At 43.5% G+C, this 27,463-nt stretch overlaps 1 protein-coding gene across 2 annotated transcripts in view; it reads left to right on the top strand.

Annotated features, from left to right (window-relative positions):
• Positions 1-26,319, top strand: part of cd276 (CD276 molecule) — a 215,089-nt gene extending 188,770 nt beyond the window's left edge. For both annotated transcript variants that reach the window (XM_071894334.2, XM_071894333.2), the window contains 4 exons: positions 4,163-4,300; positions 9,953-9,994; positions 14,445-14,485; positions 25,427-26,319. In XM_071894334.2, the coding sequence (XP_071750435.1) occupies positions 4,163-4,300; positions 9,953-9,994; positions 14,445-14,467 (203 nt within the window). In that variant the 3' untranslated portion in view covers positions 14,468-14,485; positions 25,427-26,319. The remainder of the gene's footprint in view (positions 1-4,162; positions 4,301-9,952; positions 9,995-14,444; positions 14,486-25,426) is intronic.
• The last annotated feature ends 1,144 nt before the right edge of the window (positions 26,320-27,463 follow it).

Here is a 27,463-nt window from a genome sequence, read left to right as displayed (position 1 = left end):
CACACGGCATAGTGACAATTACAATGTAAATAGAAGAAGAATAAAAGAATAACAAGGATGCCAGGAGCGCTTCTGAAGCAAGGGTGGTTGTTTATTGATGAAATAAACCAGTGAAAAGAATCTCTGACCATGTAGCCAATCATGAGCAAGGGAAGCTCCTAGCGACATGCAGACTGCTCAACTCGTCTCAACATAAGAGAGCATGCAGGAGCGCAGAGCCACTTTTTACTGGCACAGCTCCGCCTCCCATACTGTACCCACTAACCACAAGAGCCCCTAAGTAGGCACTACAATAACAGTAACAATAACCAACAGAACATTAAATTGCCCTTAACAGCTTAAATTGTACTTAAAGCAGCAACAAATTCCAGTCTTTTTATAGGTTTGCTACAGTATGCTGGTTGTCAGTTTTAAATACTGTTTTTTCTTTTTTTTTCCTCTTTTTTTTTGTATGAACAGATATATGCCACTGTCCCTGCAATAAATAAATGTAGCCTATATCCTTGGCAAGCAGGCAATATATGTCATAGCCTTTTGCTGTCGTTTTGCTCCAATCTACTTTGCTGCACCGTTATCTTTCAAACATGGATCATTACCGATTGGGGTAATGTTTCGGTGGCATTGCAGAGTCAACCTGGCAAGAAGCAATAGACTGGGACAAATATTGGGTCCTAGCTGTATAGCTATATTGTTTGTGATTCATGGATCTTTATTGAATTGTGTTTACAAAGCTACACGGCAGTAGTAACATCATTAGCCAAGGGTAGATAGCAATTTCCTTAGAAATGCATTTTACACCGTAACATTCATTTTCAGTGCCAACCACTCACTTCTAATTTTAGTAAGATAACTATTTGACATTTTTGTGTCCACATTATCATTATATAACCATAAATGTGTGATACACAAATGAAAAAATGGCACAAAGCAACCATGTATTGAAGTATGCACAATGTTATGACGTTTTCATGTGGTTTAAAAAAATCTATATATTCTATATATTTTACTTGTTGTGCATACTGACAGTGTGCAGTACCTGAGCCCCTAAACTGTTTGTGTCAGCTGACAGACTAGTGACGTTGGCATAAGTGGGGCGATGCAAATACAAGCAGGCACCCTGGCTAGCGTGTGGCATTTAGCTTTTTTATTCTGATTATTTGTGTTTTATTCTTTATCATATCACATCATAGCTTATAATAGGCCTAGTGTTGATTGTGAGTTGATGGTGAAGTTTTTGTTTTTTTTCCATTATTATTAATGAATTATACTAACGTATAACTTAATATGTATTCCAATGTGTTTTATACATTCACAATACCTAAAAAAAGCCAAGCCTGTGCTCCAGTATGGAGTGAGGTATGGCCTCTTTGGTGCAGCTCTGCAGTCTGCAGACTCTAGGTAATGTGACAGTGCAGCCCAAAGCACTCCATCCTCACCCCAGCACAGAGGGAATAGGGAAAAGGGGAAAGAGAGGATAGGTAAACAGAGCCATTAGAGACAAATCTATTTCTGAAGAAAACAAAATCACATCATCAAACAAGAGAAAAAGAAAAATATGATCCTGCAGCCCTTTGGGCCTCGGCGTAGAAATGATAGCCGACTATGGCATTTGTCTTTATCAGTCTGCCTTGAGGGAGGAAGAGGGTGGTGGGAGGGAGGGAGAATAAAAAGAGAGTGAGAAAGAGAATGGAAACAAAGAGCACCGCATCTTCTATATTTCTATGTTGCGAAGAGGCCAGACACATTCATTACTTTTCTGACTTGGTGTTTGTGGGACGTGGACAGCTCATGTATGATTATTCCACCTTCATACATGTGTTTTGGCTTTCGCCGTTGGTGCGAACCCGCTCTCAGATGGTCATCCTTTAAATAGAGCAGAGTGAAGGGCTCGGTGGACAGCAAGCCACGCCGTCATCAGTCATGACTAGCCTGGGGAGGCATACGCAGCTTCATCAAAATGACAAGATTGACTTTCCAGATTTTCTCCTTACTGTCTGACATTTGGTTGTTTATCCTGGTTTGCAGTGGCAGTAGCAGAGAGTCCGTATAGAGCCTTGTGTATTGGGATGCTCTCTAGAAATAGATACTTATGGTTGAACCGATTATGGTCACCCTAAAATTAGATCAACATAACTCTATATAATATTGGGATGGGACGTTATTTCGAAATTCAATATATCACGATACAAAAATGTGACAGTACATGGGACAGAAAAATGAATTGTGATATTAGTTCCATTTTATTGTTCTGTAGTAATCACAAATGAGATGGCTTACCCATCAAGCTCTCCATCCAAATTATATTATTTGCACTTTGTAATGACATTTTTACATTGTTGTTTACATTCTAGCAAGCCAATGCCATTGCTAGAAAGATTTGTGGCTCAGAAAGAAACATGATTCTGCACAGTCAGACTTTGCTGTCATTGAACTTTTATTTATTACATTGTGGTTGTATTGAATTGTGAACCCCATATCGCGCATAGTATCGTAGCGTGAGATAAGAATATCCTCCCATCCCTAATATAATATATAATATACACTAATATCAGCTTCACCGACAATTGCTTCCTTAAAGATGTCTGAGACATGCAGCCGTTCATCCCTTTAAAGCAGTTGCTGCTGTACAGTGATGAAGTCACCAAACAAGGATAGCTGTAAGGACAAAAATCACAAAGAGCAGCAATAAAATCAAGGACATATTCAGCTGAGTAAAGGTTGAACAGATAAAAAAAAATCTGCTCTGCAATTGATAATGACCGTTTTCTGTCATTGGTGAGTACATGCCCCCCCCACCCCCCCTCCCCACTATGGCCTTTCATTAACTCTGTTTCATGAAACAATCTGGCGCATTCTTGTTCCTTAGCATCAGATGGATTGGATTTCCATCTGAGAATTGTTCGCCTCCAAAAATCCAAGGGATGCCTCTATTTGACCTCCATGTTGGCTGGGTAATATTATAGCCTGTCTGCCTGTCCTCACAGGCTATGCCAAGTCCTTACAGATGCTTCATCATTTCCTCTTTCCAATGCCAGTCAATTTTCAGAGTTTTTTTTGGGGGGGTTTTTTTCAATTATTTGCCCAGAGCGGGCGCTCTCTGAAGGAGGCCTGTTTGTGTTACAGCCAGACTCGCAGCTATTTAGTGGCTCTGCTGTTTTCTTTTCTTCTCTCTCTGTTCTGTTAAAATACCCCAGGGAAATTTGGCCGTGTCTCTGATATCTTTTTTGTCCTGCTGACCATTTTTTTTTTCCTCATTGGTTTTCAGTTTGCCAAGATACTGTCACTGACTTTGATGTCTAATTGTCTCCAGAGTGAATTTATTCTAGAGCTGTCTGAAGGATGTCTGTTATCTCTGTACTTGTAAGAAAAAAAAATCTCTATATATATACACACTGTATGTAAATATAAATAATTGATATATATGTATATGGGAAAAAGGGGGGAAAAACATACCAAAAATACATAATCTGTTACTTTTTTCCCATTTAAAACATGCATAGCAATAAATGTTGACATTTTATGCACTGTGAGAGCGATAATGAAATCATGGACATTCAGACATTTTAGAATATTAAAAAGAAAGCGTCAGAACTTCAGACATCTGAGCTAAGTGTACCAGAAGGCAGGGGGTGGGATAGTTAGCGCCCACATCCTCTTACTGCTGTGCCAATGCTGTTTGAGTGAAATGACAACACAGTCTTCTGCGACTGGTAAGCTATCTGCCATCTGGACTCAATTGAGAGACTCAAGTGTCTTAATTGGACACCAGTAAAGCTCTTGCTCGATTCAAATAAAGCAAAGGTTGCTCGCACTCGCACCCCATTTTCTCTAACAGTCTGCGATGTGTGAGAGTCATGTCTGACACGGAGCGGATGTGACGATGATGAGGGCGGCGAGGATGACGATGATGGTGATGATAACGATGATGATGATGATCGTCATCATCAGTGCCGTCATCATAGAGTGCTTTGGTAGTAATGCAGTCATGATAATTCAGGGTGTTCTATGCCAACAAAGACTAACAGCGGATTGTCAATGTTTGATGGTGAAATAATGGTGATGGCTGCAACGGTGACAGTCACGGTCTTATTTTAGCTCCGTAAGAGTGAATAATGACTCTCTCCTCTCTCTCCCCCCTCTCTTCCTCTGCCCTTTGCTTCAGGTCAGAACATCGTGTTCCCCCCGGTGGCTCTGTGGGTAACTGTTGGTCTGGCCGTGTGTCTGCTGGGTCTGCTCATCGCCCTGGCTGCTGTCTGCCGCAGGAAGATCAAGGAGAGCTGTGAGGAGGCCAGGAGAGAAGGTTGGGGAAAAAAAAGAAAGATAGAGAGAGAGAGTCTCTGCACACTCGATGCCAGTATATATGCTCCCAAATGCAAGGACTACAATTCATCAGCGATGATCCTGTTCCCTCTTAAAATCTCCCCAAAATCCATATTTAATCTTCCAAGGTTAGATGAAAGGATGTTTTTGGGCTGCCTTGCCTTCATTAGGTGCATTATGAAATTTGGACCTCAGAGCAATGGCAAGTTTGGAGCTACATAAGCAAAAAAAAGCAAAAAACAAAGAGTAATGAAATGATTTCCTGCTTTTTGGACTAGGTTGGTCTATTGCGTATACAGTTCAAGAGCCTGTTGAATAATGGATGCTAACCTGTCATGCTCTCAGGCCCTCTCAACCCTTCCCAGGGCCCTCGTTAAAATGCAGAATGACTCCCTCCTCCTTAAACTCTTCACAGAGGGGGCCAGTGGATGATATGCATATTCGGCGTGTTGCCCAGATCATGTGGGAGGCACAGCGAGACCAAGAGAGATAGGGGAGCAGCCAGTGATGAGATGTTAACAGCTCAAGGAACTTTCAGAATCCAGAGGGAGTTCTGGTTAACGTGTACAGGCAGGATCTCTGATGATGGGACACATATCTTCGGTAGAGAGGAACATCATTACCCGGGTCCAATAATTAGCGTTGCGGAATAGCCGAGGATCGCTGCGAGTGCAAAGAGAAAAAAGTTTTGAAATGAGATGGATAGTGCAAAGCCACCAGCTCTGCTGTAATGAGATCGGCTCAGAGTGGAAGAGACATTTAAATAAAGGTCAGCCAGTGTCTGCATCGGGGCCCAGGGGTTTAAAAATAAATATGGAAGTGACACAGACTCAGAGGAAAGAGTAAATAGCTCCATGGAACATATGAAATCAAATGAAATGGAAAGAGAGAAATATAATGCAGTTCCTCCCACGGGCAAAGGTCTCGCAGGGCAGTGGGGCCTTTTCCTCAGTGGGCAGGGCGAGGATCCGCCCTCCTGCCTGCGGCCTTTACACTGGGAGGCGGGATTGATTATTTGGTCATCCGTCGCCCGCCTTATTGAAATGTTAAGCCTCGTTCTGTCCCCCCGTCTCCAATGTTTCTGCAGTCTTTCGTGTTTTCCGAGCACGAACTTGAAGAGCGGGAGCGCTGACTTATTCACATATCATGCAGACTCTCACACTCCTGATAGAGCGATACTATATGAATACAGATGTGCGGGGACTTAAAATAGGATTGCAATGCACATACCCAGAGCTGTGGGGAGGGCAGGAAGCAGGGAAGTGCAACCTAATTGTGGTTGTCTTATCTTTTAATGGTGTTCTTGGGTATGGCCAGATTGAAGTTGACTCTCTCTTCCCCGAGTCTGGGTAGCGAGGGTGGAAGGGTCAGAACAAGTGGAGAAGCGAGTAAGTCATTTTTCTTCGCTGTCATAATGTATGTGGAGCACCGAAATGCGTATCCTAACAGAGCAGAGCAGCTAGTGGGATTGCAGTTGGAAGCAAAAGCTCAATTTATAGGATAGTGTTGTATCTCGGCTCTGTTTTCTCTCCTTTTCTTTCTTCCTTTTGTTCTTTCTTCCTTTCTTTCCTTCTTTCTTTCTTTTGATGTCTTTCATCTTTCCCTCATCTTCCCTTCCTTCCTCCCTTCCTTCTTCCCTTCCTTCCTCCCTCCCTTCCTTCCTTCCTTCCTTCCTTGCTTCCTTCCCGTCTGTCGTTCCTTACATAATGACTCTGACTACATATCTAACATATGCTCTCCATGACCTATCCGGGCCCAGTGTTCCATTCCTCCAAAGCTCATTTTACATTTAGATAAGCGTATGATTTAATCAGACCGAACCTTGGAGATCATGTGTAGGTGACATGGGACGGATCTCCCGTGTGTGACGGATGAAAGTCATATGGGAGCCAGTGTTTCCCCGAGGATTTTTTCCAGCAGCGGTGCTCATGTGTTTTGCGAGGGATGCTCAGGTTTACCCCTGACCGGATTCTGTGGCTGATCCTGTGACTGGCGCGCGCACACACACACACACACACACACACACACACACACACACACACACACACACACACTCCCCATTATGACAACCCAATAGGAAACTACTTTGTGTTTGTTAGATATGAAAACGTTACTTAAACCATAACCTATTTTAAGAAGCAAATGATTTCACCTCTCATCTTCTTCTGTTAGAAAGCTGATATTTTTCTATGCTGCATCATCGCTGTAGTAACAAAGATCATTATGCCGTGGCCTGGGTGAAAAGTCTCATCTATTCTGAATGGCTGGTGTAGTCTACTATGCATTCTAAAACACAGAGGTACAAATTCAAAATCTCATTTTTAAACATAGTTTCTCACATTTAAGGGAAACAATGTCTGTCAATAAAATAATATACACGTTTCGTGTGGAGGGAAATTGATTTTTATGCATTTAATGTTTAGGCACCCCAACAAATAGAGCTGAACTGCAAGACTGTACTTCACTAACTGACAAACTCGCTGGCAGACTGGAAACACAAGAGACATTTTGTTTACAATGATCCAATATTATACTGACTCTTGTGTCTGGAAACAATGAAGAGTTTTGCTGTAGATTGTAGACATCTAACCATGAAGCTGTCAGCCAAGTCAGGTGTCAATCTAAGCTAGCATCAAGTGTCCATCTGGCCGCTATGTTAGTCAGCTCATCCGCACACAGCTGGCTGGTTTTTGCTGTCTTTCCATATTTGGATAATCAGTCACTCATTTAATCAAACCTAGCTAATATCCTAACTTTCTTCTTCTTATGGAAATGAAGAAGAGGAAGAGTGATTTATCCTGTCATGTCTTTTCCTGACATTGCGTGTCTCCTCTGACCTAGACCCAGGACTGACCAATTAAATCCATGTGTAACATATCCCTTTAGTTCCACTCCAATTACATGACAGTGAATAGCAGAGTCCCCTACCAAACACACACAGATATACCAAGCGTAGGCAGGTGCGCTCGATTTGTGCCCTGCTATGTACCTTGATGCACACAGATTTTAAAGCTGGCTCACGTAAAATAGCCAGCCCGCACTCTTGTGCAGTGCAAATCTTGTGTGAGGATGGTGAGAGGTGACAGTTTGAACAATGTAAAACTGCTAGCCTACTGTATATATATTTCCTTATCAAAAAATATTCAGAGCTAATCTCAAAACATTCGGGGTTTATGCCATGAAAGAAAGCCCTTAGCAACGCCGGCGGTTTGATGTCTTTTTAAATGAGCGAAAACGTTTCATTTTGGCCAGCAGGAGTTGCCGTTCAAAGTGAAAGTAAATGAAACTGCAGCGGCAGCAACGGCAGCACAAATCCACCTGTCATTTTCTTTCATGTCCTGATATGCACAATGGTTTTCAAAAGAACAATGTTTTGTTGATGCTACGGTAGAAGAATTGTTTAATTGGGCCTACTAATTATTGTTGATGAGTAGTAATGTAGGCTTCAAACGTACAGTGTGTGAAATAATGGGCCATTTGCCTCTGATGATCTCATAGCAGCGGTGCAAAAGATTCAGCAGCAGCGTTTCACCACTTCTGCCTCTATTTAGAGGAAACACTGGGAGGTGAGGATGATTTAGATCGTACCACTCTGCTGGCTTCAGTGAATAGCTGTCGTCTCTCCCCTGAGTCTCATTCCTCTAGGTGTTTTGTCCAGCTGCTGCTCTTAACCTTCACCCAGCCATCCTCCTAGCCCCCACACATCTGGGATCCAATGAACAGCGAAGAAAGGGCACAAAACTGTCACACTCTCAATGTACAAGGGAACAGACAAAAATAGTCTGCTTCCAGCGGACGATGAGCAGCCCTATCACCTCAGCTCCTGAAAATCCCATTTACCGTGCGATGACCACTCGTCTTGGTGAGATGCAGCCGGGGCACCTAGTCAGCGGTTCTCGCCCGCTGCCCTGTGGATGCCCTCGTCTTCACTCTGACTTGGAGGTGTCTTTAAAAAGCCTGCTCTTTCCTTCTGTAGCCCAGTCCCCCAAGGTCATTTCCGCTGCTGCCACAGCGGTGGGACTATTGGTCGATAGGGAGGTGTTGCATGAAATGGTAAAGGTAAACAGGCTCCCTCACACCTCTGAGTTAGTGTCATACTACACTTTGGATGTACTGAGGTAGTACTATATAGTGTTTTTCAAGGTGCCTTTGTGTTTTCCAGTCGCCAACAGCGTACACACCCATCCCCAAGTCACAGATTCCATTCGAAACCATGTCAGTGAACCACTATTTTGTATTTTTTCATGATGTCATGATGCTAATAATGTTGAGTTTTACATGTTTGGCTGTCGCTACTGCCAGCAGACTTTAAACTTGTAAGAACTGATAACTTGATAATGCTAACAAGCATAAATAGAGACTGATAGCATGGCTAGCCAGTTAGCTGTACCCCTGATGAGCTCTGTTTATATGTAGTAGGTTCCTGTTTTTAATAGTAAACAGTTAGGGTGCATCTAGTTGTCACACGATGAGACCTCACACGATGAGACATCAGTTTGGATCGTCTGAGTCTTGATATTTTGCCAACAGTTGCGAGTGTAGTGACATTCTAGTTAGCTGTATTGTATGGAATGTGTACTCTAAAAGCCCACACAGCAGTTTCTCTTCTAACAAAAATATCCTCTTGGAAGCGGTCTGCAGAGGAAAGCTGCTGCTCAAATGTGACCTTCTAAAACGAATCCCTCCAAAAAAATAAATCTACAAATGATCGTTTTGAGTAGGCTGCCATAAATAGATAGGCATGCCATGTGTAGAAAGGGGAAAGCTACAGCTTGGAATGAATCACTCAGAAAAACGATAACCTGTGGGCATATGCATACTACAGTATATGAGTGTGTGTTTGGAAAATTTGAATTAAAAATACAACGCAGAGGAACAGAAACACGAGACCGGGGTGTGGGCAGACTTGTAATCTGCATTTGCATCTATAGGCTATTTGAAATCCAATCTGGAAACTCTGCACATGTTTTTGCTGCTGTAATAATAATGATTTGTGCCTAATTTCCCCAGAGGATTATATTCTGTTCTGTCCAAGTCGAGGCAAATCTGGCAGACACACAGGAACATATACAAATGCATTGTGATGGTTTGACATTTAATTTTGTTCAATTATCAGTTTAATCTTAAGTGTCAAATACTAAATGGTGGCTCTCAAGCCCAATTGCAGTGAAGATGGTGTCATAGAATTAAAATCAGCCACTTGGTTACTCTGTCCCTTGTCTATTTTTAGCCTGTGTGTGTGTGCGCGTGCATGTATGTGCTTATATGCAAGTGGCCACATGTGTGTGTAAGTGTGACAGCCATCACTGTGGGCTGTCTCCCTAGCTCTGTTGACAGTGGGTTTTCAGAGAGCTAGCGGCTATAGCCTAATGTGATTACTGTCTTTGTGAGAGGGCCGGAGAGGGGGTGGGGGAGGCGGTGGGGGTGGGGGTGGGGAGGTTGTTACTGTGGTGCAGAGCCTCATCGTCATCCAGGCTCTCACATCACAGCCTGTCCTTTGACTGAGCTGTGAAGGATGAGCACACCATAGGCTTATAATGAAGTGGCCCTGAACAAGCCGGAGAGGACTGCATTGTGTGTCTGTTTTCGGATTGTGGCTCTTTCTGATAATGGCTCTTCTCTCTTCCAACAGCTGAGGAGGCCAAGGAGCTGGAGGAAGAGGAGTCAAAGACAGGTCAGCCGCCGCACATCTGGTCAAAGCCTCGGCTTCTGTGTCCATCAGGCACCTCTGTTTTAGCTAGCAGCGCTAAACAGATGCTTGTGGGAAGCGCCGGTCGGGGCTACTGTTGTTGCTACGCAACTATTGAAAACCTCCTTTAAGTCTGGCACTCTTTTGTTAAAAGCTGAAATATTTGTAACTGCGCTCTGAGCGGTGTAAACATGCTAGGCTCTCAGCGCCGTCAGGAACATGCGACAGTGTGTCCTCCTACCCATTGAAAACAACAAGAAAATGAAGCTAGCACTGCATGGAGTGGTTCCCAGTAGACTCAGCCTCTAGGCCTCTTCCACACTCAACACCACCCTCTTACAGGCCGATTAATTCTTTACACAGGCACATTCTCATTTGAATTTGAATTAAATTATAAACAAGTTAGGTCTTGCATAGTATTTCTCTCTGCTTTTCAAGTGTGCCATTGAATCACAACGGAATGCTAATATCTCTTCCTGCCTCTCTCCTGATGCGAGCAATATGATATTTTGCTTAGTATGAGTATGTCCTTATGAGTCCGGAATTAATTTTGCTATTAGCAAGCAGAGCAAGTTTCCTCTGCCTGCCCAGCCATGGTGACTACCCCTCACAGTCCTGAGCAGCTCTCCCTCAAGCATTAATGTCATTAGAGTTATTCATTTGACTCCTTCTTTAGTCTGATTGAATTATTTAGCCTCTCTGTGAACGGCAAAGTTAATACCATGTGATTTTAATAAGCCGAGAGGTGAAGGAGGGTCTCTGAGTGCAGGGGGACAATGACTTTCATTCTCTAATGCCTCTCTCATGAATGTTTCAGAGAGATGTGTGCAGCCAGCAGCAGGGTCAGCCGTCCCACACCTAGCTACACTGAACAGTACAGCATTAGCTAAAGGAGCTGGGCAAATAGAGAATAGAGCTGGGATATTAAAGGGTGAGCCCGCGCTCCATTGACAAGACGACAACTCCCAGCTACCCTCGCTCTCCCTCTCTCTCGTCATCGTCCGCACACCTGGTTCGGCCAGGTGGACATTGTGGGCGGTGAGCTGGTGAAGTTAAGCTACTGGCTCTGCCTTCTGAGATCACTCTTTAAGCACTCCAGACAGGCAGCTTTGTTTTGCCATCTGGCTCCAATTGCGCTGACAAAGGCAGAGGTTCCTGCATGAGACAAAGGAGCTGAAATGAGGCCCATTTTAATAAACCCAGGATGATGGGGAGCCACGTTTGTGTGTTATCTTAATGAGCTGTCCGGAGGAGAGCGCGCCTCCCCTTTCAAAGCCAGCCTGATTGGAACAATAACCAGTGATAACTAGGGACCTGGGCTCATTCATTTGGAAGGGAGGAGGCTCCCTTTGTTGCCTTGAAAGCAGAGGGCTGCAAACAGTTTTTAACAAACAGTACGGTTCAAATTCAGGATTCATTTACGGCTGGTAAAGCCAACAGCACCCCAGTCCCCTTGCACACACACACAGACAAGCATTTACACTCATACAGAAACAGGTACACACACAGCTCACACAAAAACAAACACACCTATACATTCATGCACACCCGCACACACACACATATGCACACACTTCTTCAGCCCTCACCTCCCCACCTCCTCTCTGAAATGAGTTTAGTAATCTGAGCATGATGTGCTGTTTAGAGGGGGCTGCAGTAATCCGAGTGCCGCTCCCCCTGTCAGAAGCTGGCTTCGGTCTGTGTGCGCGAGCCCCTGTCTCTGTAACTCCTGGACTCTAAGGAGTCGGGCCTTAGCAACAAGGCCCTGGAAGAGAGTGTTATTCGGTGACCCAGTTCTTTCATGGAGAAAGCATCATCGGAAAGAACAATTTGAAACACCCTCTGAAGGGGGTGGGCCATGTGAAAAAGTCTTTCCGCTGTGTGTTGAATTAACCCCTCTTTACTGAGGCAAGGTCCTGTGAAGGTGGACGACTAGGGAATATCACGCTCCATAATGCTGATAGCAGAGAGAGACCCCCCCCTCCCCCCCCCCCCCCCCCCCCCCCCCGCCCCCAACCCCCGCTGCCTCCCGCCTCCTCCATGCCAAGGCCACAGCTGAAGGATGGATGACAATTGCTGGAATCGTATTAAAGCCTCAAGCTCAATAGCTCATCACCCTAAATGTCTTGTTGATTTTAAGGAGCTAGCTAGCTGAGGCAGTGTAAAGGTGACTCTTTAGTAGATAGACAAAAACAAGGACAGCTGTACCAGACTCAAAGTCACCTCTGTGCTTATTATATTCCCCCTCAGTCCTGTCTATTGGATTATTCACATAACTATGAAAATACAACACCTTATGTGCACTTGTACCGAAATCTTCACCTTATGTTTCTCATGGGAATCAAAGCCTATAGCCTCGAGCTGAATGAGCTGAATAGTTTAAGGATGCCCATCATAGGGAGAGGGGCTGCAGGTTCCTTGGAGTTAAATCCTATTTTGTTGCTTCAGGGAATACAATCCATTATATTTTACTATAGCTTGGAAATGATGAGTAGTAAGTAAAATGCTGAAGTATAAGTTTAAGTGTAAGTAAAAAATATGTGTTTATTTTTAGCCCTAAAAACAGCCTTGTAAGGAGTCGGATAACTGCAGGCAACCAGAAAAGCTACTACTAAGAACTGGTTGTTCTCCAAAACTAATTGCTACCAAATCCTCACATTAAAATTACTTGCTTTCCATATTTATTGGTATTGGCCCAGTCTAAGCCACCAAGCATAGGAGTTGTAACACTAATCTGTACTCATCTGGATTGGGGGTATCATGACCTAATGAAAAACTTGGCTTCTTGAAATACACTGAATTACCAGTCCACCCTTGTTAAAAAGTAGCTATGTTTCTATAACATAACTCAGTTTTATGGACCTGCAGGTCACTGACGTACCATTCCTCTTTGCTACTGTCAGAATTGAGAAGGCCTTGGAAAGCAGCCCCAGGCAGCTCAACATGGCCTCCCTTTTCACTGGCACCAAAAACTCTGCCACTGGGCTCTCCCAACGGTCACACATTACTGCCTAAAGATATGTAAATAGAACATTCGTGATGCCTTCATTACTAGATATGGGTCACAGGATAACTTCAATAGCGCTAATTAAAAGAGCTCCCTGCGCACCGCTGCTAAGTATTCGCGCACACATTACTCAAATGCTGCACTCACGATCCTTGCTGGTTCAGCAGCATACAATACGCTACATGTTTAGTAGCGTGTTTTCTCCAACACAGCAAGAGTGCACCCTGAGAGACGCTGTTTTGGTGTCGAAGGCCAAGCAGCACTGGGAGGATAATAACGATTGAGAATTACAAATCTTTTATCACATGCATCATATAGTACATTCTGTGCCAAATCCTCTAATTACGTCCCTATAGATTTTTCCTGTGCATGCCTTCCCTTATTATTTCTATACCTTCCTTACCTTCTGCATGAGGAAGCGTTATGTTACAAACAGATTATGCCAATTTGTTGGTGAACGTTTTCCTCCCAGTTTGGGACGAAACTCATCAAGGATGTGTTGCGCACCGAGCTACGTCTGCAACCTCTCAGAGGTTATCTGCTAGTCCGTGAAGAAAAGGCCAGCAGATCATTGTCAGAGTAGAAGAGATAGCAGAGAAATAGCAGCTCCTAAATCATTTGGAATAATGAATGTTGTCACAGCTAATAAAAGCAGTCAAACCACTCAGTGCTGTGCATCACAACAACGGGCCGGTCCCATTCCCAGCACGTCCGGCGGATTTGAATATTAGATAAAGTAATTGCGTAAAGAGCGTCTTTGTGAGGGTGCAAACCGGGGCAAGACACTTCAGGAGTAAAGGAGATCCATTCCTGGGATGAGTCCCCCTGTACAGACACCATCTACACCTTCTTGCCATCCACTCCCCCCCCCTCTCCCCCCATGCCCCCTTCTGTCATGTAATCTAGGCCCCTCTGACGGCACAGCACAGCCATGGCCCGGTGGGAGAGTGCCTATCCATCTCACTACCCCAATCTGCCTCCCCTGTTTGTGTTCCCAGGCGCGCCTTGGTTCCACATGAGCACTCAGCTGCTGTGACTAATTAAATAAAGCGCTGTGCCCTCTGCTTCCTGTTAGCCATGGCAAGGTTGGCGCACAGAGACAGAGCAGAGGAGAGGGGAGGGGAGGGGAGGAGGGGAGGGATTGAAGGAGGAGGGGACAGGATGATAACTACAAAGATCGTGATAACACTTTGGTCCGTGAGACTTGTCGCAACATTGGCCGTTTCAAAATATTTCTAGGCCAGCACACTCACCGGAGCGTTGTCACGTGTTTCACTGAGGCAACGCTGACCACACTCTAGAGTCTAGGCCGACGATACCATTGAGTTACATTGCTGCTGACACGACCACAGTACAGTTGTTGCACTGTTGACAGTTCTTTCATAAATACATTGAGCTCATGTATTCATCTCATTCTCTTTCTTTCAGCCATGACACCACTGAAAAGCTAAGGCCAAAGGGGAAAAAAGGTGAGCATGATTTGAATATGTGTGTGTATGCGTGTGCGAATGCACATGTACAGCATGTGTATCTGTGTGTCCGTCGGTATTTTTTTTCCCGCATCACAATTGCCTAGTGTTTTCAGCAGTAATGCTCTGGAGGACACAAGGTCTCCAGAGGCTGTGGGTAAGTGCTGCTGTAATGAGGCTAGGCTGCATTAATTCAGCGGACAATCAGCAGTATGAGAAGTCTTGACATTTTGATTTCAGGAATCACAGGGTCACTGGTTGCCATGACAAATCTATTTTATATTATCTGGAATTCCGACTTGAATGCCCTGACCTGCTGCAAGCCACCGTCAAAGCATAATTAATGGTAAACATTCAAGGTGTGAGTCATGAAGTTGTTTTGTGTGTGTGTGCTTCTGTCTGTCTGTCCGTGTGTGTGCTTTTTGTGTTTGTTCATTTTGTGTGTAAACTACTTTTGTTTGTATATTCAGTGTCACCCTCTTGACGTTTTCATACTGTGGCAGCTTCATCCAGCGAGGAGGTGCAGCAGACCGTTTGGATGTTTACAAAAGTAGCCTCATGGAATTTAGTTAACAGGCTAATTTTGCTACCATGTCAGCTGCCACTCCATGTAGAGAAACTAACTCTCCTTTAAACCACGACTTGCTGTAGCCTTTTAATTAATATGCTAGTCAGAGGGTTTGACAGCATAAACATTTGATTTACAATAATTTGACACATTTTCATCTTCAAGCCATTTGTAAATCCCTGTTATATTTTTCCTCTTTTGCAATTGAAGCAGAATGCTTTTAAGCGGAGCACCAGATTGGATTTACGAATCCACCCAACAATGCTTAACCATTATTGCTGCATGATGCACATTGCACTGTGGGATATGCCAGGCAGAAGGTTGGCATGCTTTGAATGTGGTCAATGTTTTGTTTTTTTCTCTCTATATTAACTGTTACACTTCATTCACCAGTATCCAATACAGAGAGACCCATGTGACATGACTGTATGGCTGTGTTCCCTCTTTTTGATGACTCCAGTGTAGTAGCAGGGGTGACCTGGACCAGGGACAGCAGCAGTAATACAGTGGTAGGCAGTGAGGCTTCATCTATCTCCTGTAGTGATGGGAGCCGGGGTGCTGTCAGTGTTGGACCCCGTGGCCCTTGGGGGGAGAAATAGGATGCACCTTGGGCTGGCCCCTACGCTTGCTCAAGCACGGTCAGGCGGTGTCAGACTCCGTCTCCCTCCCCGGGCCCAGCAGAGGGACCTCCACCACACACAGGCCAGGAAAGCCCAGAACCTTGGAGCTATTTTGGGAAATCTACAGTACTGTAACCAATGGAGGACAGAATTTGTGAGGGCAGAGGACATGTTTGCTGTCATAGCGGTTTCCGGGGGAAAAAATAAATCTATATTCTCCCTTTTTACTGTGACAAAGATGTTTTGATATTGGGTGTGGATATTTTTGGAGGCATTTTAGAGGCACTCCATCAATTTTGATTTGACAGATATTGAAATTTTTTTTGTCACCGTGGTGCTAGAGTGATAACAGCACAGTGTGTAGCTGGTCCTTCTTATCTCAGGAAATGAGACACAATTCGATACACACAGCTGTTAGTCTGTGAATGATTGTTTCCCTCTGTTCGGGAGCCTTCAACATTTGGTCTGCTAATAAGGGACCTCTGTACTTTTAAGTCCCCACATTCTTGGACTTTGCAAAAGTCTAAGAAGCCCTGGAACAATGGAACTCAGAAGCAAAAGGGATATGAGCTACGCAGCCACAGTATACTGTGTGTCTGTGTGTGTGCATGTGTGTGTATGTACTCATCTATTCTGGAGCGGCTAGGGGAAAGTAAACTTGGTGATACTGTACAGCCGCGCTCCCTTCACTGCTACCTCACATCAACATAGTATCCCCCCATACTGTATCTGCATCTCACTGTGCCACTGATTCTCTTATTGTAATAACCAGCACTTTGGTGTCAGTGGTATGAATATCTCTTTATTACAGGGTTGGACAGTTACAGCTTGTTTTTATTATACCCTGATTGGACCTTGCCATAAAGCCGCAGCATGCAGAGTGAGTAGAAGATGATGGAGGGCACAGAAAGTAATTTCCTGTAACTAGCCAAAATAAAGTCCAGCCAGTAGGAGTCAAAGAGAGGACATTTGTCATTACTATAGTATCCACTGACCTTCACCATCACTGTTAATGCTAGCTAATATCCTGCAAGCCCCAAGACCTCTCTGCTGCTGAATCACCCTGGATCAATTATTCTAATATTTGTGTGGCAGTTTTGGTATTGATTAGTTCATTTATGCAGAGTGCAGCATATCTTATTTAATAACGTAAGGCATTGCATTTAATTAACTTGTTTTAGTGTCACGGGGCATTTTGTTTTCATAAACCTTTGCCTTATCGATGCATGTGTTCATTTGTGACTTATGTTTATCCACTCAAAGTTTTATTATTTCATTACTAGCAGCCAACCTCAGATAACACAGTAAATGACTATCTGCAGCACATTCAATATTTTGTATACTGTGCACAGTGCTTTGGTGCCAGAGTTAGTGGCTCAGCCTTGCTGTGTTTTGTCATGAATGTTTACTGATCAGTCTGGCAACTCAGTGGTTCTGGAAAAGACAATAGTAGAAGTGTGCAATGAACACAAACGGGAGCCCTTCAGTATGCTGTAAGTCTACGAAGGCTCAGTAGTGTCCTTGAACAAGCTGTCAATCACTGTTGTCTCTGCCCTGTTCTTCTCCTACCAGGAGAGGGGACAGCACCCCTTGATTAGATTCATAGCAGGGAATGTGCTCCATATTTGAAGAAAAGTTTTCAGGAAAGCGTATCTTCCTGATGGACATTTGTTTGGGCATATTCCAGGGCTTGGTTCAATTCTCTTTAAGCTCACACAATCAATTCCGCAGCTGGAGTTTTTGCAAAATTAAAATGTAGAAAAAAAACTTGGCATGAAAAGATTGTCACAACCTTTCAGGAAATAATTGGGAAATGCTTTATTAGTAGCAAATTAATCACAGTTTCTATTGACATTTTGAATTGAATGAATTTAAAGTGAATTGACCCTGGCATGATGTCTGCAAGCCACAATGTCAACATTGTGGCTTGCTCCTGACTGATCATTTTCTAGCTTTAAAGATAGTTCTGGTTATTTCCAACCTGGGTTTTATTTTCCTAGTGTTTCCCATCATGACGATTGATTGTGTTCAAAATTTCGTCACTTACTTCACTGTAGAGATTTACATACCTCTAGTTGGCAAGGAGCGCTGCTCTTCAGTACACACTGAAAGGGCCAATGCAAGCTCAAATAGTCGAATCCAAGAAGTCCAAAATTAAAACATCCTTTCACAAACACAATAACACCCACACTGCAATGGAGTCTGATTTTCCCTTTGTCTGTTGCCTGAAACATGCAGTATTGCAGTATTAGATATGTTATTTTAACGAGCTAGTTGGCAAGTGTATGTCTAATTTCCTACAAATAGGAACTGCCACCTGGGAAAAACCTCAGAATTTCAATCGTCATGATGTCAAAAACTAGGAAAATAAGGCCAATAACCGGAATTATCCTTTAACTTCACCACACAAAAATATCAAATTACAACTAAACAATTACAATTTGATATTTGTGTCTTGGAGGGAGATTTATGAGCTTCAAGCTCCATTTTTGGGGCAAAATTTTAAAGCACTGTCCTTTGGGCATTGGATTTGAATGCCTCACATTAGATTCGCAAATTACCCGAGACAACTGAAATAAAAAATGAATATCTTACAAGTGAAATAGACAAGGGAAACGAGGGAAATTTCTCCTTCTGATAGCCAGACCTCTATTCCTAATTTTCGTTGGTTTTATTTTTTTCCTCCTCTTCTTTTAATGTGCAAAGGGGCAACAAGGAATGGCATTGTGCAGAGCCTTGGCCTAGCCAGAGAGGGCTGCAAATGAGAAGAGAATGAATATTCAAAGGCAGACATGGAGGGAATAAAGAAAATTCAGTGAAATGAAGACCGGCAGAGATAGTCCCAGTCATCTACCTGAGGACTAGCGATGAATTCCAATGAGAGAGCAGATATTAATATGTCTGAAAGGACAGGCCCTATAGGTACAATTAGTGCTAGATAATGGCCCTTTCCCCACTCCTCCACCAGAGTTGTGAAATATTGATTTAATTCGCCCCTATATATTCACTTAAACTCTCGACTGTTACTCCAAGAATATATCTCATTGTTACGTTTTTCACTGTACCGGCTGAGGGTTTAGTCTGTCATGTTTTAGTAAGTAGAGACAGCAGATCACTTTGAGGAGCCCCTTCTCAAAGGATGGGGAAGAGATAACAAGGGGCAAAATAGAGAGAGATATAAAAATGGAAAACCGTTGCGAGCGTATTTTAAAACGCTGCCGCAGCCGGCTCCGGGAGAGAGGCAGAGCAGCCAGCGTGTGGCGCGAGCTCTCCCTGGTGAGGCGCTGACCTTTTGAGTTTGTGCAGAGAGGAGTGAAGGACCGGGAGAGACGGAGGGGAGCTCCTCAGGTTCCTCGCTGCTGTATGTGCGGGGTGAGGCCCAGCAAGACGTTGATGATGTCAGACAGGACACTTACGCTGGACGCTCTCCGGGGAGGTGCGGGCTGTCTTGGAGTGGAGTCTCGCTCCGACTCACTGTTCCAGTAACTCTGATCTCTGCATTATTTATGCTTTTGTCTCAGCCATTTATCAGCATTTTTATACCCCGCAACCTCATTGTACAGTACATCTCCTCTGGTGGCATGGGCTGCAGCGATGATGGCCACTGAGGAAAGCCAATAACACAATCTGCTAATACAGTGCCTCATATTGATATCAGAAAACTATGGAATGGACAGGTGTGCTGCGTAGCAATCTCTGCATACTGTTGAGAATCTTGGCGAACATCCATACACATCAAAATAGTGCAGTGAAAAATAAAATATAACAAGGGAAATGCTGCGCTGGCTTCAATTTTTTACCTTTATAATGATTTTTATGACATGAAACTGGTATCTGAGCTGTGGCAGGGGGTGCACAGGGACTGAATCACTGATCAATGACAGCTAATGAACACGGCAGGAGTTCTGCTCTGTTTGCCTCTCGACAGAGCGCTGGCTTCTCCAGAGAGCTCTTTTTCTCCTGTTTTTTGCCAGAAAAATACAGGAGCCTTCATTGAAACCAACTGCCTCTGGGCTCAATTAACTACCATAGATTACTCATAATGCAGATGAGAGACTGTGTACGAGATCAGCGGTGTGTTGATGTTGAAAAACACACACACACACACACACAGAAATGCATACATGTATGCAAACACACCACACACACACATAGCCTTGAGGACAACTGGGACATGCAGCCAATGTAAAGACAGTAAAAAGCACATTGAAAAATGGAACATAACAAGCAAAACAATGCACTGTTTCCACTTTTCTTAAGCTGATTATCCTGATAAAAAACAGATAATATCTATACGCACACACACGCATAGCCTTGGGAGCAATTGGAACATTGTGTAATGCTCCATGCATCCAAAGTATAGACATCAAATACTACATTGAAAAATAAAATATAATGAGCTAAAGGCTGCACTGGATCTATGATCTTCATGATAAACAACTGGTAATATGTTTGCACACACAAACATGCACACATGCAAACAACTGGGGCATTGCGGTAGGCTTCATGCAGCAAATGTACTGTATATGTTCTGCATTCATGGGCAATATATAGCTCCATGGTGATGACATGGGTTGGTTGTGTATGGTCACCAGGTCAGGGCCTCTGCCTTAGCGTGTTAGCATCACTTAGTATTCCCCACTCAGGATCCTCACAGTCAGTTCCCTTAGCTGCCCGATCCCTCTGGAGTGCATGGATGGAAAGGCCCTCCCACTGAGCGCTCGTCAAACCCGAGCATCATCACCACAACGCTGCTGTTCTTCTTGTTGGCTACATGGTGCTGGATCTTCCTCCAGGATCTCTGAACTCTGCACATTGCAAGTTTCAGTCCACAGCAACCTACAATGTAAGGCGTGTAGTGTTTACTCCTAGCTGGATGTTGACACAAGCCGGGGCTAGCATGATTTTGTGTGGAACAATATGTCTTAATGAATCCCAGGCTATTGTTGTACAGAGGAAGGCTATCAAAGAGAATATGTTCAGCACATCAAGAGAATTACAGATGGCACAATCCTAAATACTGCGGAGTCGGCCTCCTGTGATGAGAATATGCAAAATATATTGCGTATTGAACAGCAAGACTTTTATGTGTGGCTTTCATCACAAAACTGTAGGAGAACATGCACATGCTCTGATGGAAGAGGGAGCTTAAAGATGCATTTTTCCCCATGCTGACTTACTGGCTCAGTGCTTTTTTTACTGTGGAAGTAGATTAACTAATGAGAAAAGGAGGACCAGGATCAAACATCCGGAGAGGGAGTCATTCAAAATCAGGGGCATAGAAATGATGCCATTGAAAACTGTCTGATAATACTGACTTCAGAGTATGTTGGAAGGAGATTTTTCCTCTCTCCAGTAAAACATCAGATTTGATTGTTGAAATGAATGAGTCTGTGAATCTTGTGAGACACCGCTGGTTGGTAGGGCAATTACTGGATATTCAACCTGACGCCATCTTACAGTCTCAGCCTCACTCTCCTTTGCTTTGGTTGGCAAACTGATCTCAAATGACCTGTTGGCCATTGCAATAATTATGTTTAATTTCATGCTTTTCACTGTATTCAGAACAATTTGCTCATGATACTCTGGACCAACTATTGTTCACTAACTACACTTTCCTCTACATCTGCAATCATACTTTATGCCACGCTGCTTGAACACACACAGTGAATGTGTTGCACTGCACCTTTACACTGTCATTTATCTCCTGTTTGCCTTGTAGCATGTGTGTCAGCATGTGCTGTGAAATTTGTCAGCTAACATGTCTCTGCACCAATGTCACCAAGACAAATTCCTGTACATTTATTGTAACTGGCAATTTGATTCTGATTTTTATATTATAGGTCAAATCTTAATTTGGTTAATGGAAATATCTGTGTGAGTCAGCTCCGAATGATACAGTGAGGCGAATTGAGCTGAAGGAGCATACTCCCTGTATTGCAGCAACACCATTTACATTTTCCTTTTTCACCTCTATTCATAGGTTACCAGCCTGACTTTCATTGTGAAATAACATTTCACTTTGCTGAGAAAATTTAAGGGAGCATGGCTAGATTCAGGGGTTGAAGCTAGGCTAGAATTGCTCTAGTTATCTAGTTATTAAGTCGTAGCATTTTCAGCTCGGGACCATGGCTTTGTTTTTACGCTGCTTCCATTTTTGTGTGCCATTGTCCAATGGAAACATGTAAGTAAATATGTAGTGCAGTGTAGTCCACTGATGGATACATGTCCACACTCCTTGAGCCGTTTCTCAGCTTTGGTTAAATGGCTCATGAGATGACAGAGACCTCCATGCTGCATCAGCGATTAAATGAAGGCAACAGTAAACATGTCGTCCCCCATGCATGATGCAGTCTCCGTCTGGGCCAGGAACCATAAACCAATATGTTTCCCTGTTTTGACCTGTAATAGTAGCTTCCCCCCCTTCAGCCAATTAGTGTTTGAAAATGCTGAAACACAATGGTGAGATGCATCTTGCCCCCAAGTTTCACCAAAATCTGACCGTTGCCGTCTGGGATATCACACAGCATGTATTGCGTGATGTCACGTAAACAAACGTTGTGGCGCCCCCCTTAGGCCAATCAGTGAAATTTTAAAATGCTAGAATGGAGCGATGACATGCATCATTCCCCGAATTTTTGCCAAAATCCGATCAGTGGCGTCCAGAAATTGTGCGTGAAAGACAGACAAACGAATGGATGGGGGCTGATCCATAGTCCCTCCCCCAATTTCATCGTGGGAGACAATCACAGACGGCAGACAGTCACTTGGCGTGCCATCATGTGCAGCTCTAAAAAATTCAGCCAGATTAACAGATATTGACAGCAGGAGCGGTATAGGGTGAAGGATTTACATGCCTGGTGAGGTGGCCAGCTTCCCAGTGTAAGCACAGAACAGAACTGTGACTCTTTCTCTTTTCCTCCTGCTACCCTTCTCCTCCTGGCACTGAGTCACCTCGCCTTTGGGGCTTACCACAGGAGTCTCTTCAAACGATCCTTTGTACTGGAGTGAAGAATCAAGATTAATGCACTTCCACGTCCCGCCCTGGCTCCAGGGGAAAAAGTCTTATAATTAACACCAGGGGGGCTGCAGGATGGTTTGGGGGAGAGGGGGAGGGGGGGTGGCAGGTAGCTAGACCATAGGAAATGGGAAGGAGGGGGATAAAGGTGCAAGATTTTTAGTGTATGATGTATGGTGCCGGAGTGGGATGACAATGGAGTGGTAAAAGTATGACCTGTCACACACCTCACTCTAGCTCATTGTTATTGGGACTAGAGAGAGAGCTAAAGAGGCAGGTAGCAAGAACTGTTGTATGCTTGCATCATTCATAGTGATCATAGTTTTACCTAGTTCCTGATTTAGCTCAATTACAGTTGAAGGACCTCTTTATGTTAGGCATTTGTTGAAATTTGAGTGTATCCAAGAGAGAAAACTTGCATTGCATATGTCTATGAATAGCTCTATACATTTCATAATGATCCTTCCCTGTGCTGAGAAATTTTCACGGTGTGCATTTTTGATCATGCGGTAATGGTCTTTAAGAATGACAAAGGTCTAGCTGCTGCCTCATTATCCGGAATACTTCTCCAAGGTTATTCCCAAGCATTTACTTTCATAGTCCTTTACCTGGAGTTTGTCTTTGATAGTTGCTCTGATTGTTGTCATTTCTGTCAATGTCAAATAACAGGAGGCCTGCAGTTTTCGGTGTGATGCTCTACAAATATATAAATAAAAAAAGGGGAAGTTACCAAGGGGGAGAATGAAATATGGCACTTCCATTTCAATGCAAATGAGGGAAGAAATGAGCACAGTGTGGATTTACAGTGGTTCATTAGAAAGAATCCACTGTGCTGCTGTATCTTTTAAGTGAACAATCTCCTATAGCTCTAGTAAATTAGTGTGCAATCTCCTGTACCTGCTGTAAATGAATCTGTCCATCAGCTTGCATCTCGGGCCTCTAAGAGGAGGAATGGTTCTGGCTGCTTTGGATTCTCAGGTGGGGAGAAGTTGGGTGTTAAACACTTAACTTGGAGTTTACTTTTGATTGCCAGTGTTAACAATCCCAGAAAAAAATCCTATCAGGTTGGCTGTCTGTGTTATTTTGTGAGAATTTAAATTACCCTGCTGTGGACACTCATTCAGTGTCTCACGTCTTGGTGAAGGTGGAGGTCTTTCATTTCACTCCCGTCCTTCTGGACTTAATGGTTAGGCTGAGCCTTCTTTGAAGTACGCGTCCTTGCATCTCCGGAGGGGAACCTACAAGTAGATTTGACTCCGATGAGAGCATGCAGGTGTGAAAATATTGTGTTGTGTTCATTTGGGTGATGGATTAGGAGGCAAGCTGGATTGCCCTCTGAGAGGGAGCAAGTGGAAGAGTTTAAAATGACTTGGTTTATAACTGTGTCAGTTTTGCTTTGACATTGCGAAGCTGTTAGCGATTTCCCTTAGGCTTTCATTTAGGGTTTATCCACATCACACCAGCCTGTCATGTGTAAAATGTAATAGAGGGATGATAATGAGTGTCGATTAAGAGGTAGGGGAGGCTCAGTAGTAGAACTATTTTTGGAGTTCTAGTGATAAAATGACAGGAGAGAGGCAGTGTGCACCTCAAACATGAGAATACAACATCTGCTTACTGTGTGCATGGGGTCACAGCCATTCAAGTTAAATCAAAATCAAAAGTGGCTTCATAGGCATGACAGGTTTGGACAAGTGTAACTAAGGCCTTTATGGAACACAGAGCATGAGCAGTATTTCCAGATGCCATGAAGCACAGATTATTATTACTTTTTTATTTTGGCTATTATATTTCACCAGAAAACAAAAATTAAAAGAACCATCCTGAGTGGCAAGTCCATTGTTTTCATTTAGGAGTCCAGTTGTGTTCAGGTATGGATGATTGACTCTAATTATGTATCTAAACTGAACCTCCAAGCATATAGCCAACTATATTGCTTTTTAAATCTTAAAGTAGGAGGGCTTCATGTGTGACATAATTCAATTCCACCCAAGTTAATTCAACCTGTTTAATGATGCAGGGAGAACAATTTCTTTCGCTGTGCTAGCAGTGGGGTGAAGTGGTCTTCGGGGACTAGGAGTGAGGAGAGGCATTATAAGTTCAGAAAGGTGCGTGTGATGCAGAAAGAAGTCCCGCTAAATGGAGAAAGACTTGGCTGCAGCGTTCTAATCAAAAGGAACACACCTTGCCTTTGGGATAATTGTCTATTTAATCATGACAAATGGACTTGGTTGTCTTTTAATTCAGCTGTCTTGTTGTTTTCTCCACCAAAATGTATTTAAGATTAAGATTTTACTCCAATAGGGTATTTATTTATTTTTCATGTTTTTTTATTTATCATTATTATTAGTAGTAGTACTATTATTATTATTATTATTATCATTATTATTATTATTATTATTAATATCATTAGCATTATTATTATCATCATTATTATATATGTATATTTTTTTTTACCTTTATTTAACCAGGCAGGTCAATTAAGAACAAATTCTTGTTTACTGACGGCCTTATTATTATCAGTAGTAGTACTAGTAGCAGTATTATTAATAATAGTATCTTTGAGACAGAATTTTTTCAGTGGGATTATCCTTTAATGTACTTGGGTAGATTTGGTTACCGGGTAAACTATTGGTTATTGTGACCATCCTGTTTCATTATTTTTAAATCTAATAGCCTCACCCGCTGTGAACGGTCTGACATTATAAGTATTGTGTGTTTGTGTCTTTTTCCAGGAGTCAGGGCCAGACGGTGGGTAGGAGATGAGTCTGGCGGGTAATCCCACTCCACCTATCCATCAACCTGGAGACTATTTCCAGCGTCCCCTACAGAATGTCAAAGCCTCGCTGAGCAGAAGATGAGTCCATCATCTCCTTTCTAAGACTTTCCCCCGGGTTTCCATCAAAACACATAAACACATCATATGCCGTTATTCTATATTGCCCTCCCTCGCTTTCTGTCAATGAAGGAGGACCGTGGCAGTGAATGAATGCAGTTGAGGGGGTTGTATTCTATGCAATATGCAAAAGAGAAGCGCCAGTTGAAAGCTACTGGATTTGACAGGCTCCTTTCACTATCCCTGACATCACTCTGTATAGGTTGTGATGGGGCGTGTGCCAGAGATCTCCTGTCTAATAGGAAGTGAGACGCTTAAGAGATGACCCTGCCTAGGCTGCCATCGCTGTCTCTCTGCCAGAGAGGGAGCTTGGCTCTCCCATTACTCCTGCACTTGCTAATTAGCGTCTGTCGCTGGAGTAACTTGTACCTGTCAGTGTGTGCCGCTCTCCTATATTCAATAACTTGGGGGAATTGAAATTGAATGCCAGCTAAGCTCCAACAAACTGCAAATGGTGCATGGGATACACCCTGATTTTCTCACTGACCTGACAGCCTTATATGTAAGAAATTGTTTTTAATGAACACAGACTATCTCAGCTACTTTCCACTGCTGGTCTGGAATGTTTTATCTGTTCAGAGAGGGGGCAAGGGGGTTGTACAGGCTGTTTTATTGTATTTTTTTTTTCAGGTACTTGAGCAAGTCCCAGTGCCATATGTCCATGTATGAATGCCAAAGTCGTTTCTGTAAGATAACCCCAGTGCCTATTTACATTAAAGAGACATGGTGAAACTGCCTGGTCATTGGTAATTATTGGTCCCATTCCCGGGGCCACTTTGTGCTCATGGAGGCAGAACAAGGTCCAGTTTATTACCGACATTTCTTCACCCGCGGGATTAGCCCTGCTGCTCAAATTCATCCCTCCACTTTTCCATTGGTTGATTTATCTGCCGACTAGACTATTCTACATAATGAGTAAAACATGAATTATGGTCAAAGTAATACAAATATTTCATTTACATGCAGATCAACCCCGACGTGTTGAATTGTTCCCGGTTACGCGGTCCTATTTTAGGGCTAATCCCTCTCTGTTTGCAGATGCTCAGTCATCCCAAACATTTCACTTGTTTTGAATAATGAATTTCCTCTGTGATTGTTTGTTGCTGTCATACGCGAAATAGCTACCTTTCAGCATTGGCCCAGCAAGTCTGACTTGTATAAGCAGTGCAGGAACACCTCCCCCCCCACCACCCCCGAAACACACACGCACGCACGCACACGCACGCACTGTGTCCTCTTCCTAAGCTGGATGAGACTGTTGATCAAACCCCAGGCTGTGCCCAAATGCACGGATCTCTCTGTACAGTAGCCCTTGACCTTGCTGTGTGTCCTCGTGGCCCAGACACCCGCTTGAAATTAAATTACAGATTAGTGGCTTCAGGCCCAAGGAGGGGTTTATTTGGTTGGCCCCTCTCTGTGTCGCTTACATTCTCTCATTCAGGAGCTGGGGAGAAATGGCATGGGATTTAAGGAAGAAAATGCCAGTCTTGAAGCCGTTTTTTTTTCTCTCTTCTTCTTCTGACTTAAAAGAGTGCTGGAGCCAATGGTCCCCTAAAATTGAGATGTCTGCAAAGGCGTCTAAATCTTACAGGCTAGGAATAAGAGGCAGAGGGCCGGTGGGGATTAGTTTGTGAGTTATGAGTAATGGATACTTGGAACCGAAACCAAAATCACATCTTTCATACAAACACAAAACTTCGGTGCAGACTAGGGTTTCTCTGTAAATTTGTTTAAGAGCAGATCTATGCGATGAATGACAAGGATCTTTGATGGAGCACCACCTCTGCAGCAGACACCATGCCTGGGTCTGTCTCTCACTGTGTTTTTAGATGCCGCTGCATGCACACCTTGGAAATTGAAAAATCATTCTAGTGAG

Source organism: Centroberyx gerrardi, chromosome 1 (assembly GCF_048128805.1).
Source record: "Centroberyx gerrardi isolate f3 chromosome 1, fCenGer3.hap1.cur.20231027, whole genome shotgun sequence".
Lineage (NCBI taxonomy): Eukaryota > Metazoa > Chordata > Actinopteri > Beryciformes > Berycidae > Centroberyx > Centroberyx gerrardi.
This window is presented reverse-complemented; position numbering and strand designations above follow the sequence as displayed.